Genomic DNA, 14,594 nt, shown 5'->3' on the forward strand with positions numbered 1-14,594 from the left:
GACAACACCAAGGTGGGTGGGAGTGTTGATCTGCTGGAGGGTAGGAAGGCTCTACAGAGGGATCTGCACAGGCTGGATTGATGGGCTGTGGCCAATAGCATGAGGTTCAACAAGGCAAAGTGCCAGGTCCTGCATTTGAGCCACAACCTCATGCAGTGCTACAGGCTTAGGGAGAGTGGCTGCAAAGCTGCTTGGTGGAGAAGGACCTGGGGATGCTGGTTGACGGCTGAACATGAACCAGCATGTGCCCAGGCAGCAAAGAAGGCCACTGGCATCCTGGCCTGTATCAGCAATAGTGTGGCCAGCAGGGCCAGGGCAGCGATCATCCCCCTGTACTCAGCAGTGGTGAGGCCACACCTTGAATACTGTGTTCAGTTTTGGTCCCCTCACTACAAGGAAGACATTGAGGTGCTGGAGCAGGTCCAGAGGAGGGCAACAAAGCTGATGAAGGGTCTGGAGCACAAGTCTGATGAGGAATCGCTGAGGGTCCTGGGGTTGTTTAGTCTGGAAAAGAGAAGGCTCAGGGGGGACCTTATTGCTCTCTGCAACTGCCTGAAAAGAGGTTGCTCAAGGTCACTTAAGCAGCCCATGACAGAGATGGAAATAAATTGTACTGTGCAATTCCTGATGTGTGTGATCATCTTTCCTCTTGCTTTCGTTTCACAGCGCTTTTCTGAACATAACTGTTTACTTTGTTTACAGAATCAGTTGTTCCTGAATAAGCCAGAGTCACCTGAGACGCAAAGATGTTGGAAGAAGATATGGAGGTGGCTATCAAGGTGGTAGTAGTAGGAAATGGAGCTGTTGGGAAGTCCAGTATGATTCAGCGATACTGCAAAGGGATTTTTACGAAAGACTACAAGAAAACTATCGGTGTAGATTTCCTGGAAAGACAAATCCAGTATGTATTAAACAGCTGCTGTGCTATTGACTTTTACCTTTCCCTTTCTTTCTTTGTTCTGTTGCCATCCTGAGATATATGAAGGCTTGGAAGACAAGGCCTGCTGCTTTTGAAGCACAGTAAAGGGACTTGTTTTCTCTCTTGCATGTGGGCTAAAATTATATCACTCTCTTTTCTGTCCAAGATTTAGAATTATAACTAAAATTTGGAACCTCTGTTGTATGAAGAGTTTTGACAAGTTTCCTTTGTATTCTACCACCTGTTAATTTTATTTTTTTTTTAATTTCTTGTGGAAAATTAGAGGTTCTTTTAATAAAGGATTATACAAATTTATTAGTCAATTTAGATAAAAGTTACTGTGGAAAAAGAAATATGCTGTAGATGTAGTCTGTATGCAATATAAGCAGGTAATTCCCAATTGTGTTTGATAAAATGAAAATGAGAAGTAAGAAAATTCTGTTAAACCTGTAAGATGATTAAAAATACAAAAGGACCATTATTAAGGTACCTAAGTTTTGTTTTGATGCCTAGGAAAGGAAGAAGAATATGTAATACAGATTGTCAGTAAAGAGCTTATAATGTAATTGAGGGACTGCTGCCGTAGTGTGTTACAGAGGTGAACCATCATTAATATTAAGTTAAATTATATTTAAATCAAGGTCAGTTTGGCTTGGATTATTCTGCTGTTGTAGAAGTTGAAGTATTTCCATGTCAGTTGTTTTGAATAGCTTTTGTTCACTGTATGGATTAAAAAAATGTGCTGTTTATTTCAGAGTTAATGATGAAGACGTCAGGCTAATGTTATGGGACACTGCAGGTCAAGAAGAATTTGATGCAATAACTAAGGCCTACTACAGAGGTGAAAATACCATGTTTGTCGTTTGGCAGTTTGTCTGCACATCTCTGAAATACTTTCCTATCTTTGTGTTAACAATGTTAGTTATTCCCTGTCTGTGCACAGCATGTTTAGTTTGCCTTTTTCAATTCTTTAATGTTTTTCCCCTTCATGCAAAATCCTTGTCTTAATTAAATGCCACTTTTTGCAGGATGATCAGCAGTGCCCTTTAAAAATCATAGACCAAAATGAGAAAAATGCCTGTGCAGAAACTGCAAAGAACATAGCCATTCAAACAGTCAAACACAAAGTTATATTTTCCCTCTGGAATTGTTTTATTACTTCTGTAAGACATGTATTTGTAAATATCCCAAAAGCTATGGCTGAGGCACTTAGACATTAATCTAAGGGGAAGAAAAAACACACCAGTCATCTTAGAAAGATAGATTACTAGGCAGGATAGTTCCCTCACTAATGTAGGCTGCCTTGAACATATTAACACAACAGAGTAGTAAGGAAAGTCTATTTATCTCATGAAATAGAAACAGTATTATTCAGTCTTATAAAGGCAGTTCATCTATTTAGCCAGTTTACAAATCACATGCTTAGGCTTTCTTTGCTTATAACAGTGGTTGTGAAAATCTTGCCTTTTTGTTTTTTAACGTGGGAGATATGAACAGCTTGGCAAAGATTCCATGATTCAGTTCTGGACAAACTAATTACCCAATGGCCAGGAAAAAGACTGAGTTATTTTTACTGTCCCTGTCCATTGCATTCTACATATGCTATATGAATAAGGAGGTCTGATGATGTAAGTCAGCCCCTTATTAAGTACCATATGGTAGAATTTTGCCTTTGGAACTTATTGCCCTGTTATCTCCATGTTTCAGAGTTCAGAAGGAATGGGTGGAAGGAGAGAGGCGAAGTCCAAGTCTGTTAGAGTGAAAACTTCACAATAGGTTTCTTAGTCTTAAAAAACTGAACAAGGTGACGTTTAGTGATGGTGAGAGTCTTAATAAATATTCTCATTTCTAGTAGAGCAAAGAACTTGTGAGGCTTTATTAAGCTGGTTTGCCAGACAATAGGTTAAATTAAATTCAGCATCGACAAATGCAAACTAACCTGCTTTGGAAAGAATAATTAATTTTATACCTATCTCACAGGATTAGAATAATTGCATACATTAGAATATGGTGTGGACTTTAGGGAAAACACACAGAATTTTAGAACACAAATAACGAAAACTATGGAAGACTACATTGCTACAATTTTATTGGTAGAACTTGATTTGAAATTGAGGGTAGTTGTTGTTCTGTATAAAATTATACTAGAAGGATCTTAATAGCATGTGAAGGAATTTGAAAGAGCATAGGGAGACTTTTGTAAAGATAGACTGAACTTGGTTTTTAAAAGCTAAATAAAAGGAAACCTAATAAAAGAACTTGAGTGCTTTGTGTCACAGAAATACAAAGACAAACAGAATACAGGAATGGGGGATACTTGATGAAATTCAAGAGATACAAAATTCATACTGATGAAATAATTTTTCATTCTATGGGTAGTTAGTTTGTGATATTCACCACAAGATGACACTAGTCTCAAAGACGTCAGCTATCCATTTCCTTTACTTTCTGTTACTAAAGAGCAAATATGCTGAAGGCATAATAGTGTGTTTCTCTGTGTGTTCATATGCAAACAGAAGTAGTTTCTTGAGGAGAACAAAGGGCTACTGGACAGTCAAAATCCACTTACGAATCAGCTGTGGAAGTAACTTCTCAGTATTGATGGGTTTAAACTGTTGTTTGTTAAAGCTGTTACAAAATCATAACAAAAATGGTATAAACCACTTTCTTTAATTTATCATAGTGCTGTGATTGAACAAGTATGAATTAGAAATACACTTATTTTCTCCAAAAAGCTACTAAACAATTTACTTGAACTAATCACAGCTCCCTCTGAAAAACAATTTCTGCTTTTCAACATCAGAATTACTGTAGCACGAAGAATAACTTGCAGTGTGCTTTGTAGATCCTGCATGCAGAAAAATATCTGGCCGCCATTAAGGTGTCTGGAAAACAGCGAACAATAAGCAAACCTCTCTTTCCCCTTTTTTCAGCCTTTCCACACCCCATCCTACTCCCTCCCCTGCATACATGCAGCATGCTGGAAATAGCTTGAAAGGTAACAGACCCGTAGCCATCATGAAAGATGGGTATAATGATCAAAATAATACGGCAGTCTATTTTCATCTGGGTAATCTATGACCATTGCTTCGACGCAAGCCACCACTTGTGGTGGTAAAAGTGTACTTTTTATGGGAGAAACTTGAAAAATATATATTTGAAATACTTTATAGATAATTTTGCTCATTTGTTGGTTGGTTGATTTGTATTTATATTTGTACTTGATTTGTATGTTTTTAGGAGCCCAGGCTTGTGTTCTTGTGTTTTCTACAACTGACAGAGAGTCCTTCAAAGCAATCCCTACCTGGAAGGAAAAAGTTGTGACTGAAGTTGGAGACATTCCCACAGTTCTTGTGCAGAATAAGATTGATCTTCTTGATGACTCTTGCATAAAGAAGTAGGAGTTTTATCTTACTGTTTTTAAAGCACAGTATATGCCCCCTATATGCACACATTTAAAATATATATATATTTATGGGAGTTCGTGATGGAGACTTGTCAAACCTATACCCTGCATTGAAACGTGCTCTAGGAGCACATGTGACAGATATCGCTGCATGACTGTAGTTGCTTGGGCAGATGTGCTTGCAAAACTAGGAGCATTTCTGTTTGCTTCATGCCTTCCTCTGAACTGTCAGCCAGAAAAACAGAGGAATAACACGAACAGTTTGGTTATGCCATGACAAGATTCTTTCTGTCGTTTTTCTCTTTTAATCAGAAATTCTAAACCTGTAAATTTTCTCTCCTGTTAAAATTTACAGATACTGTTAAACTCTGTTATGCACCAGTGAAGTTACATTGTCTAGTTTGCTTAGTGAATGCTTGCTAAAATGAAGATGTATTAAACAGGATGTTTAGAGAAGTAACAATATTCTTTGCTTCACTTTAATTTGTTTTTATTGCTCATTTTTATCAAAACATTATAACTCCGTAGAAATCCATACCTGGTAATATTCTCCAACTGCATGGTGCTGTCCTTTCTTCACTGTTTTTCTTTACAGATGTTACTGTTGATTCATTCTGCCTTTGTATATATGACCAATTTCATTTGTGCCATCAAATCAGCTTAACAAATTATAACTTCCATTTACCACAGCATATCATGTAGAAAATATTGCACAATGAAGTCAATCGTTCTCCACTTCTTTGTTTCCACCATCTTCTTAAGAGATTTAAATTATTTCTTCTTTTTGTTGTTTCCCGCACTGGCTTTCTTTATTCTCTGTTTGCTATCATTGATGACATAAATCAGCTTCTACTCCCTCTGCAAAGAATACTGAGGATTTTTCAAAGGAAAAGCAAAATTGCATTTGAACTCCTCCTTTATTCATGGTATGTCACTTAGGTTTCATTCTCAGAATACTCCGTCTGCCTCAGTAGCACCATCTGTCTGATGACGTGATTTCCCTTGGTGAAATTTTCATAAGTTTTCTCAACTTTTCCTTAAAATTTAGCACAAGTTTTCTTTCCCCTCACAGAAAAAAGTAATCCTTGATTTCACTTCTGCACTCGTCTGATTGCAGAGTCTACTGCTTCATTAAAATATACTTAAGGATTACTCTTTTGGTTGTTGTTTTGACTTTGCAGTAGTAATTGTTCTGATTCTAGTGCTGTTAATTACAGCCTTTTTCTTTCTGGTTTCACTGACACCTGTCTTTGAATCCTTGGGAAATTTTAGTTAATGAAGTCAATAAGTATTGAAAAGCAATTATTTCTGCTCATAGAGAAACTGCATGTAAAATACCATCTTTTTATACTGGAAATACTGTAAACAAATTAAGGAAAACCTACTTTTTGACTGAGTTTCTCAACCCACCTTGCCATGCTTAACTTGCCACAAAGCATTTTGTCTGTAAGAATAAATGCTGACAAATAATACAAATTAGTATTTACACAATCTTCTTCTGTTGAGCAGTGAAGAGGCAGAAGCACTGGCAAAAAAGCTAAAGTTAAGGTTCTACCGAGCATCTGTGAAGGAAGATCTAAACGTAACTGAAGGTATGAAATGCAGCAGTGTTTGTCCCACCCTCTGCTCTGCAGCGAGAAACAGTTCTCCAGTTTGGAGCTGCTTTGTTACTTTGCAGGTTGTTGCATGCTGTTGGCCTTTTGATTTCCCTTAGCAGCACACTTTAAACATAGCTAGAATACTTGGTATCTAGTAGGTAGGTAGGTACCTAGTGTATTAGGCCTGTTTCCTTGTGTACATCTTTCCTTTCTCTTCCGCAATCAGTGCACAGCTTCGGTATTTAGAAGTGCCAATGTGTTAAGGCTGCTTAGTCCCTAATGACTGTCATAAAAGTACTGAGCTTTGAAAAAAAAAATGTGTAAGTTCAATTACTACAATATGCATATTGTTGAACAGACTATTCTGTTATTAACTGATAGAAACAATTACTTAATAGTTTAGTTAAATAAAGTACATTAAAAGATTGGCTGTCTTGCAGGTGATATTTGACTAGTTCTTAAGTATCACTTTTAAGTGTATATATTTAATTTCATAATACTACTGTTACAGACTTTGGTCACTATCTTTTGAGGGGTAGGTTTGAATAAATACGAGTCTCTGATAACTGCTTAATCAGGCAAACCTAATAGTAAACTAATGGTTTCTTCTCTGTTAACATTATTCACCTTGGGAGATGAATCTGGAAGAGAAAATATAAAATGTTTCTGTATCTTTGCATGAGTTATTAATTACAAATGTAAATAATCATAATGCATATAGGTTCTGAAAATTCTCATATAGCTTTTGGTTTGGTTGGATGGGGATTTTTTTTTTTTCCAGAATCCTAGGTAGACTTTTTATACCCCAATACAAACGAGGGTAGCATTAGTTAATTAGAGCAATGTTGCCGCCAAGTTTTATTAATAGACTTAACCTTACATGACTGCTATTATTCTAAGACTTCTTGCAAAAAAAAAAAAAAAAAGTATGTTAAATTCCTATATAACTTTTAAAAGTTCCAGGTGGTACGAATTTGCACATTTGGCAAAATGTTATGTGCCAGCTTTATTATGGAAGTATTGAGATGTTTCTATCTGCTGTGCAAAAGCAGTACTGCAGGCTGTAAGACCTGGGTAGATTGTGGATTAACCTGGATTCTGCTTAGGTACACAGGCATGCCGAGGGAGAATCACTTAACAGATCATGCTAAACCTGTCATCCCACAGAATTTTGATACAGAGGCATTAGTATTGATATGAAGATTATATTTAAGCATGCCTTTTTTTTTTTATTACATTCCAGTTTTTAAGTACTTAGCTGATAAATATCTTCAAAGGCTCAAGCAACAGACAGCCGAAGATACAGAACTGGTACATACAAGCAGTAACAAGATTGGTATGTATATTGTTATAAAACACCAGAAACATTATTTTGTGCCATCACAGCTTATGGTTTCACCCGTGTCCTTATGGAGTTAATACAAGGTGAATCAGAGTCTGTTATGTTCCTATCTTAGGATGTTGTCTTCTTTCCTTCTGTAAAATAACTTTATGACTCTCTAAAATTACACAGCTGTTAAACTGATACTCTAAAGTCTCTAGCAAACGTTTGGCAAGCGCCCTTTTATTAAATCTGTTTAAACAAAGATTGTGTAAGGACTTGAGAAAGGGTGCTTGCTGGATTTTTTAATGTAATTAGTATCAGTGTTACTCATCTTTGTGTGAATTTACAGGAGACTCACAGTGAAAGAATCTGGCATGTAATCAGGTGTTTGTAAACTGCCTTTTCTAAAGGAATACCAAACTTCCGTAGTCCTTCTTTAAAGCATTTCTGAGTTAGTTAATTTATTTTCCATTTTAAAACACCCTCTTTTTATTCAGGCTTTTTCCTTTATCTCAGCGAAGTTTCCAATTTTAAAATTGTCATGCTTTCTTTTATTACATCACTCAACTGACCATAACTTTGTTACCATGCTATTAGTAGCGTACACACATGCAGATGAATGCATATGCTGCCATTCAATTATATAGATGGAAACCTGCTTTAAATACTGCTGGCTAGTAATTCCAACTGGCTCTTCTTCAAGTTTAGCTGCAAAATTGACTCAGAAGTAGGAAAAGCCTTTAAAAACTAGAGTGCGCGTTTGAGGTGCCCTACTATGCAGTAGTAAGAGTTGTGTCTGAAGTGTTATTATGTTGTGCTACGAGAAGAAATACAAATACTTCTCTTGTCTTTAAATTCTGTAGGTGTTTTTAACACAGATGGTGGAAGTGACTCCAACCAAAATTCTAGCGCTCTTAATGGAGGAGATGTCATCAACCTGAAACCAAACAAACAGAGGACCAAGAAAAACAGAAGTCCTTTCAGCAACTGCAGCATACCTTAGACTACTTTGGGAGGAAAAAAACCCAAGCCAGTGAATTGGATGAAGTTGTGCAATTGAATACAGAATAAAGCCAGCTGTAGAGGTATTTTTACCAGTGCTTTAGCAAATCTTGTGCCTATGGGATCATTGAGAGAGGGTGAATTTATATAACCTTGCTGATGCAGTTGTTTTGGGTGTGGGGAGTGAGACACCTGGTGGCAAAACACAGAACCGCGGCTGCCCCGTGCACTTCGTATAAATTAGGCAAGCTTCTTTTTCAAGGAATTATTTCCAGAGATACAAGCTAGGTATTGCTGAATTGCAAAGCACATTTAGCACAAGGGTAATACTTACAAGCACAGGTACAGACCGTTTGTCGTGGTTTAAACCCAGCCAGCAACCAAGTACCACACAGCCGCTTGCTCACTGCCACCTCCTTCTCTCCTTCCCAGGTGGGATGGGGAGGAGAATCAAAAGAATGTAAACCCCAGGGGTTGAGATAAGAACAGTGTAATAACTAAAGTACAATGTTACAGATAATAGAAAAAACACCAACAGAAACGATACTGATAATAGTAGGGAACAAAAAAAAAGAAAGATAACTGAGAATTCAGAAAACCCAAGTGATGCACAATACAAGCACTCACCACCCACTGACCGATACCCAGCCCGACCTGAGCAGTGATATAGCCCTTCCGGGTAACTCTCCCCACTTTATATACTGGGCATGATGTGCTGTGATATGGAATACCCCTTTGGCTACTTTGGGTCAGGTGTCCTGTCTCTGCTCCCTCCCGGCTTCTTGTGCCCCTCCTTGCTGGCAGAGCATGAGAGACTGAAAAGTCCTTGATCAGGGTAAGCGCTGCTGAGCAACAGCTAAAATATCGGTGTGTTACCAGCCTCGTTCTCAGACCAAAGCCAAAACACAGCACTGCACCAGCTACTGGGAAGAAAAGTAACTCTATCCCAGCTGAAACCGGGACATTGTAACACTATGGCCAAAGGTAAAGTAGCAACCTTGCAGCTAAATTTCAAAGAAAACATTAGAATTGGTTAGACAGGACACTAAGAAGATAAATGAAGATCAAAAAGAAGACACTGTATTTTATGTCTGACTATATTATATGGATTTTGGCAGTTCTGTTGGTGCAATATATTGGTGTTATATACGAGTACTGAGGTATATGTAAACATTTGGTATGAATATTTAGGCTAAATTCCAGTGTATTTGTTACTTGGAGATCAGCCAGTGAGCATAAAATAGCATCTTCCAAAAAACGTTCGCTTTCAAAATGTTGCATTTCAGATGAGGGTTTCTCGGCCACCACTGTGTATATTTAACTTGCTCTACTTTGGGCCTAAATGCTTAGATTTAAAAATGTATGGTGCCAAAAATGCTCCTTTTTACTTAATGTTGTGCTACAGATGTTTTTAGAATTTTGTTTTTCTCTGTCTTAACCAGTTGAACAAATAACAGGGTCTTTGACACTATTAGATATTCAGAAGAAACATATAATCATATTTCTGTTCAAATTCGGTTGTTGTATCTGTGTTGTCTGTGAGAAAGGAACTTGCAACATTGTGTCACAAAACAGTTATCTTCTCTGGAAAATTGTTTCATAGATACCATAAACTAAGTCATGGAGGATCCAAAAACCTCGCAGCTGGTGACTGAATTACGTTTGTGAGACATTCTTAAAGGTCATCTCACCTTCAAAGTTAGCTGCTGGCTACACAAAATCTGATTCTGCAGAATCAGAGACATGGCAAAAATTGTTCAAAGTGCTTAAATAACTCTACAGAATTGATTTAGATGTTTAGGAGCCCAAATCTAAATTCAAGTAATATGGGCTTAGGCTCCTAAATCACTACGGTGCTGTTAAAAGTGCTAAGCAAGGTATCTTTTATTGACCAAAAATAAACACTTTTTAATCTTCTCCAAGAGCATGCATGCCTTGTAAAAAGTATCCATTTTGTTTACATGGGTTTGTATGGTATAGTTTTAACTTTCTAGGATTTCTACAACAAACCTGCCAGTGACAAATGCAAAATATGCTGCTTGAAAGAATTCAGAGTTTTAATAGTTTTGTAAATGGTGTATGAGAGTGAAAATGGGTTGAGTGATCTGATATATTTTTGGAGGAAGGACTTTTCACTGTGTGAATTCATGTAGAAAGCTTGACTTACTTTGTTACTAAGTCAACGAGTGTGAAAACTGAAACGTGCTTTTCCACTGCCTGCAGGGAGAGAAGTGGTTGGTGAATTATACACAAACACCAGAGATCTCTGAACTCTGTATTTTACGTTTACTTATGTTAGACTTTCTACCGAGTACCGTTGTTTCTTTGACCAGCAGTTAGAGCATCTCCTGTTGCTGGCAGTACGGTGGCCTCCAAGGCACTTGTTCCCCTTTGCTAGTGCAGCAAACTATATGTACTTCACTGTAACGTTTCCTATAATTTCTCCTGATAAAGGCCTTTGTTTTTTAACAAGTGTGTTTAATCCCTGTATGTATGTATGTATGTATACATGGAGTCTATTAGTCTTCTCAATTTCAGAAGTAAGGTACTTAGCATAAGACTTATGATTGTACATCATGGGGCCACCTTACAACTTCAGGGTGTAGGACAGAGTTTATGCGTGAAGAGTTTTGACAACTGTTTTTGATATGGAAACTTTCACATTTTGTTGTCTGTCTGCCACTTCCACCTTTTTTAATTCATTTTTCTTGAAAAAGGAACAAGCCACAGAGTGTCTGAAACATCCTTTTTGCCTTGTTTGACTTTGTACAGAGTACTGAAAAATAAGTCTGCATGACACATAATGACCATTTGTACTATTACGTCTTATACTGTAGACGTCGTATTATTACATAAGCCATTTGTATTTAAGGTGTGTCATTATAAACCACTTTTTTAAGGACTGAAAACAGAGTAGAAATGTTTATAGGTGGAGACTTGACAGACTTGCAAAATTTAGGATATGTTGAAATTCAGAACGCACATTATAACGTAGGAATACAGACTTGCAGCATTGAGTAACAGTGAGCTTTCATTTCTTTCCATTCCATTCCCATCTTAAGTCTTTGTTGTGACTTTGCAGTGATTGTTCTCCAATGAGAACGACTGAGGTGGAGACTGCCCCATTAGCATTTTTCTGGGGAGTGCTCTGCATGTGCGTTGCTTGAAAATATTGTTTTATCCTACTGGGGTTAGTGTGGAGATGGAAACCAGATGACTTCCGCATTGCAGGAATCTTTAGGTATTCACCTCACTCCTCAGTGGGAGGAACTTTCTTTCACCTTTTGGATGCAAAGGCACGCCTAGACTTTTAGCACCCACGTCAATTTTTATTGCAAACACTGGCTTCTTCTCCACTCAAAGCATTTCATTAAAATACCAAATGTTTCAGTAATTGTTAAAGCCTTGGTGAAGTAAGCGTAACATCAAAGCCCCTGTTGTTTCTGTGTTGTATCTCTTCCGTGAATGGGTGTTCTCTCAGGAAGTGGAGCATCACTTCCTGATGATGCAAAGCCATAATGCTAGGGATGTGTTTCCAACTGGAAATAAGGAATCTCAGAGTTGTAAAACTGATCAGACTAGGATTTTTGTGCATGGGGGCATGTGTGGTTAATTTAGAAAATGAAATATTCCACTTCAGACAATTTTGGAGAAATGCTTACTTTTTTTAGTCAAAATGCCTGAGTTGCCATACTGTCAGTTGATTTCCTGTTTAATTTTTTTATGCTTCAGTAAACTGTCATCTTTTTTTTTCCCCCTCCGTTACTGGGCTACACAACGTGTCCAACACGTAGCTTTCCCTTTGCGTCACTTCTGCAGTTGTATGTTATACTAAAGGGAACTGAGCAGCTGACCACGCTCCCTGTAGTTACGCAGGGGTACCTGCACAATACTGAGCATACACGCACTTTGAACCTCTTAATTCATCTTCTTCAAGTTGGTAGCTACCAGTTAACAACTGAATGAATGATTTGCACTGCAGAACCCTCTGTGGGAATTCAGTCATAGAGCAAACTAACAAACATGCTGCTTGGATTCCGGTGGCACTACTTAGACCCCTGCTGCTTCTCTAAATGTAATCATAGACCTCTGGTTGAAGCTGCAATACCTGCACGCTAATAGTGCATAAACCAGAGAGCAACAAGCTTGGTTTCATGAAAACCACCTTACCATCTTCCTGTAGGAAGTGACAGTTGTACCTATTTTCTTTTTAATGCTCAAACAGTATTGAGAGAAGAAAATACTCCTGTGTGAAATACGGCATTCAAACAGGTAATCAAAATTAGAGAAGAAAAAATGCAGCAATGCTTAGATGTAAGGTGAAAGGTGCTGTAATAGAATTAAGAGAAACTTTCAAACAGTTCCATGTCAAAGAAGTGCTGTATTTCAAGGCCAGGTGAGTCCCACTACTGAACTAGACTCATTCTCAGGTTTCTGGTAGTAGGGTAATACTGATAAATAATTTGTGGATGAGTGTTCTTCCTTCTCTTCCTGATATACATGAGGTTCAGCAGAACTGAGTAAAATTGGTCAGAAAAACCTGAGTCTGGACCAGGAGAATCCCTGCTCTCCATGCAAGAGTGAAGGTGCATTGTACTAATGAATGACTTACTCTTGTTTGCAAGGTCACATGAATCTGAATGGTCAGAACACAATGTTCAAAACTGGTTTTATCACTGTCATGATCTCAAATATATGTAATGACTTTTTTTTTCCTAAAAATATAACTTACCATACATCCTCAAGTGGAAAATAAAAGTTTAAACCTGAATATTCTGTGTATGCTGGTCCTGTAAAATCCCCAGAGGTAATTCTCTTGTTACAAGTTACATTAGTTGTATCATGCAACTTAACTTAAACGTGTTTATTTCATCACTGTTTGGTCTGATACAGGTCTTTCTTTTGTGGTTACATTCAATTGTCAGCCTACTTCATAAAATTGCTCTAACCCTGTTACCTATGCAGCCTGAATCTGCTCAGAAAACTTGTGTGCCCAATCCTGGTCCATATGTTGGGAACAGTTGGGATCCAAAGCAGCACATTAGGCACCCCCACCTAGCAGAAGGGCCATTTTTGAGCCCTTGTCTCTGGCTTCTTCACCACACGGTTCCAATATGAAATATGGGTTTCTGTTCTGTGCTTTCTGCTCACTTTGTTTTTCACGTTTGGTCTGGCTAATGCAGTGACAAGTGAATGGTTGTAGACATTGTAAGTGGCATTAAAATATTACTCATGTGTCAAAGGTGCCTGATGAGGTTTCTGAAAAGAAACAGGTAAACACTTACTGGTGGTTGGGGATTTGTGTACTTCTGCGTTCTTTTTTAGTAAAATGGAACCCAGTATGAGTCTGCCTCTTCGTCTGGGTGTCTCGGGAATCTGGGAAGCAATATACTCCTGGTTCCTCTCGCATGCAGTTTTGCACACAGGAAAACAAGTTGCTTGCTTAACACCCCAGTAAGGATTAATCGGAATGTTTTAGGCAAGAAAGAGTCTGGAAATATGAGAAAACTCACGTTTTTATGGTCATATAGTATTAGGTCAGGGAAGTGCTTAACTACAACTGAGTGAAGACGTTGAGAAAAGTGAAGCTTTGATGGTATCTGGGTGGGTTTTATGTACTGTGCAGCTGTACCATGGTCAGCTTGGGGAAGCTGGGCAGCCCCCAAGATAATGACAGTTTTAAAGAGGAGAACAAGTGTCTTTTGCTGTGTCTTACAGGCATAACTGTGTGAAAGAAAGTTTAAGGACAGTGTCACTGGTTTTAAACTTAGGCTGTTCAAATCTATGGGATCTTTACTGGATGTGGCATGTAAGCTTGCAGGCCTAAAGCACAGGAGAGGGTAGCAGTGGCTCTACTGCAGACCTCCTGGGGGTCAGGTAACGTGGGGTTTAGGGAAGTGGAAGGCAAACAGACAAAAAGAATAGTAATAAGTAACTTACTTAGGTTAAGTAAGTCTAACCTGCAGTATTACGTTATCCCTAGATCATAGAGGTTGTGATCATTTTGTCCTTCAGAACAAAAACACTTGTACAAGAGCTATAAAAAAGAGGAGGAGGAGGATCTAAAAAGGAAAACAAAAACCCCTTAATGCTTTTGGCCTGAATAATCTTACAATGGCCTTAAAACCCTCAGATATTGAAGGAATATTCCAAGCATCACTAAGCTATGTTCAACTTAACTACTTCACAGCGCAGTTCCAAGAACAATCGCTGCTGTGTATTATTTTCAAGGTGTTTAATGCTGTTAAACAACTGGAAGATTTACTTTGCTTGTTAAAGTTCACAAGGAACTAACCCACATGAATATAAGCAGTGATTTTTTAAAGTGGAATTATGAAATTAATC

General features: G+C 37.9%; 1 protein-coding gene across 1 annotated transcript; it reads left to right on the forward strand.

The window, feature by feature from the left end:
- Positions 1 to 746: 746 nt before the first annotated feature.
- RAB23 (RAB23, member RAS oncogene family) lies at positions 747 to 8,250 on the forward strand (the record flags this gene model as incomplete). The annotated part of the gene is made up of 6 exons (XM_080614911.1): positions 747 to 901; positions 1,675 to 1,760; positions 4,160 to 4,316; positions 5,835 to 5,917; positions 7,167 to 7,259; positions 8,111 to 8,250. The coding sequence occupies 6 exons, from the start codon at positions 747 to 749 to the stop codon at positions 8,248 to 8,250; spliced, it is 714 nt and encodes a 237-aa protein (XP_080471037.1).
- Between the last annotated feature and the right edge of the window lie 6,344 nt (positions 8,251 to 14,594).

This window comes from Psittacula echo (genome assembly GCF_963264785.1).
Source record: "Psittacula echo genome assembly, chromosome: 4".
Lineage (NCBI taxonomy): Eukaryota > Metazoa > Chordata > Aves > Psittaciformes > Psittacidae > Psittacula > Psittacula echo.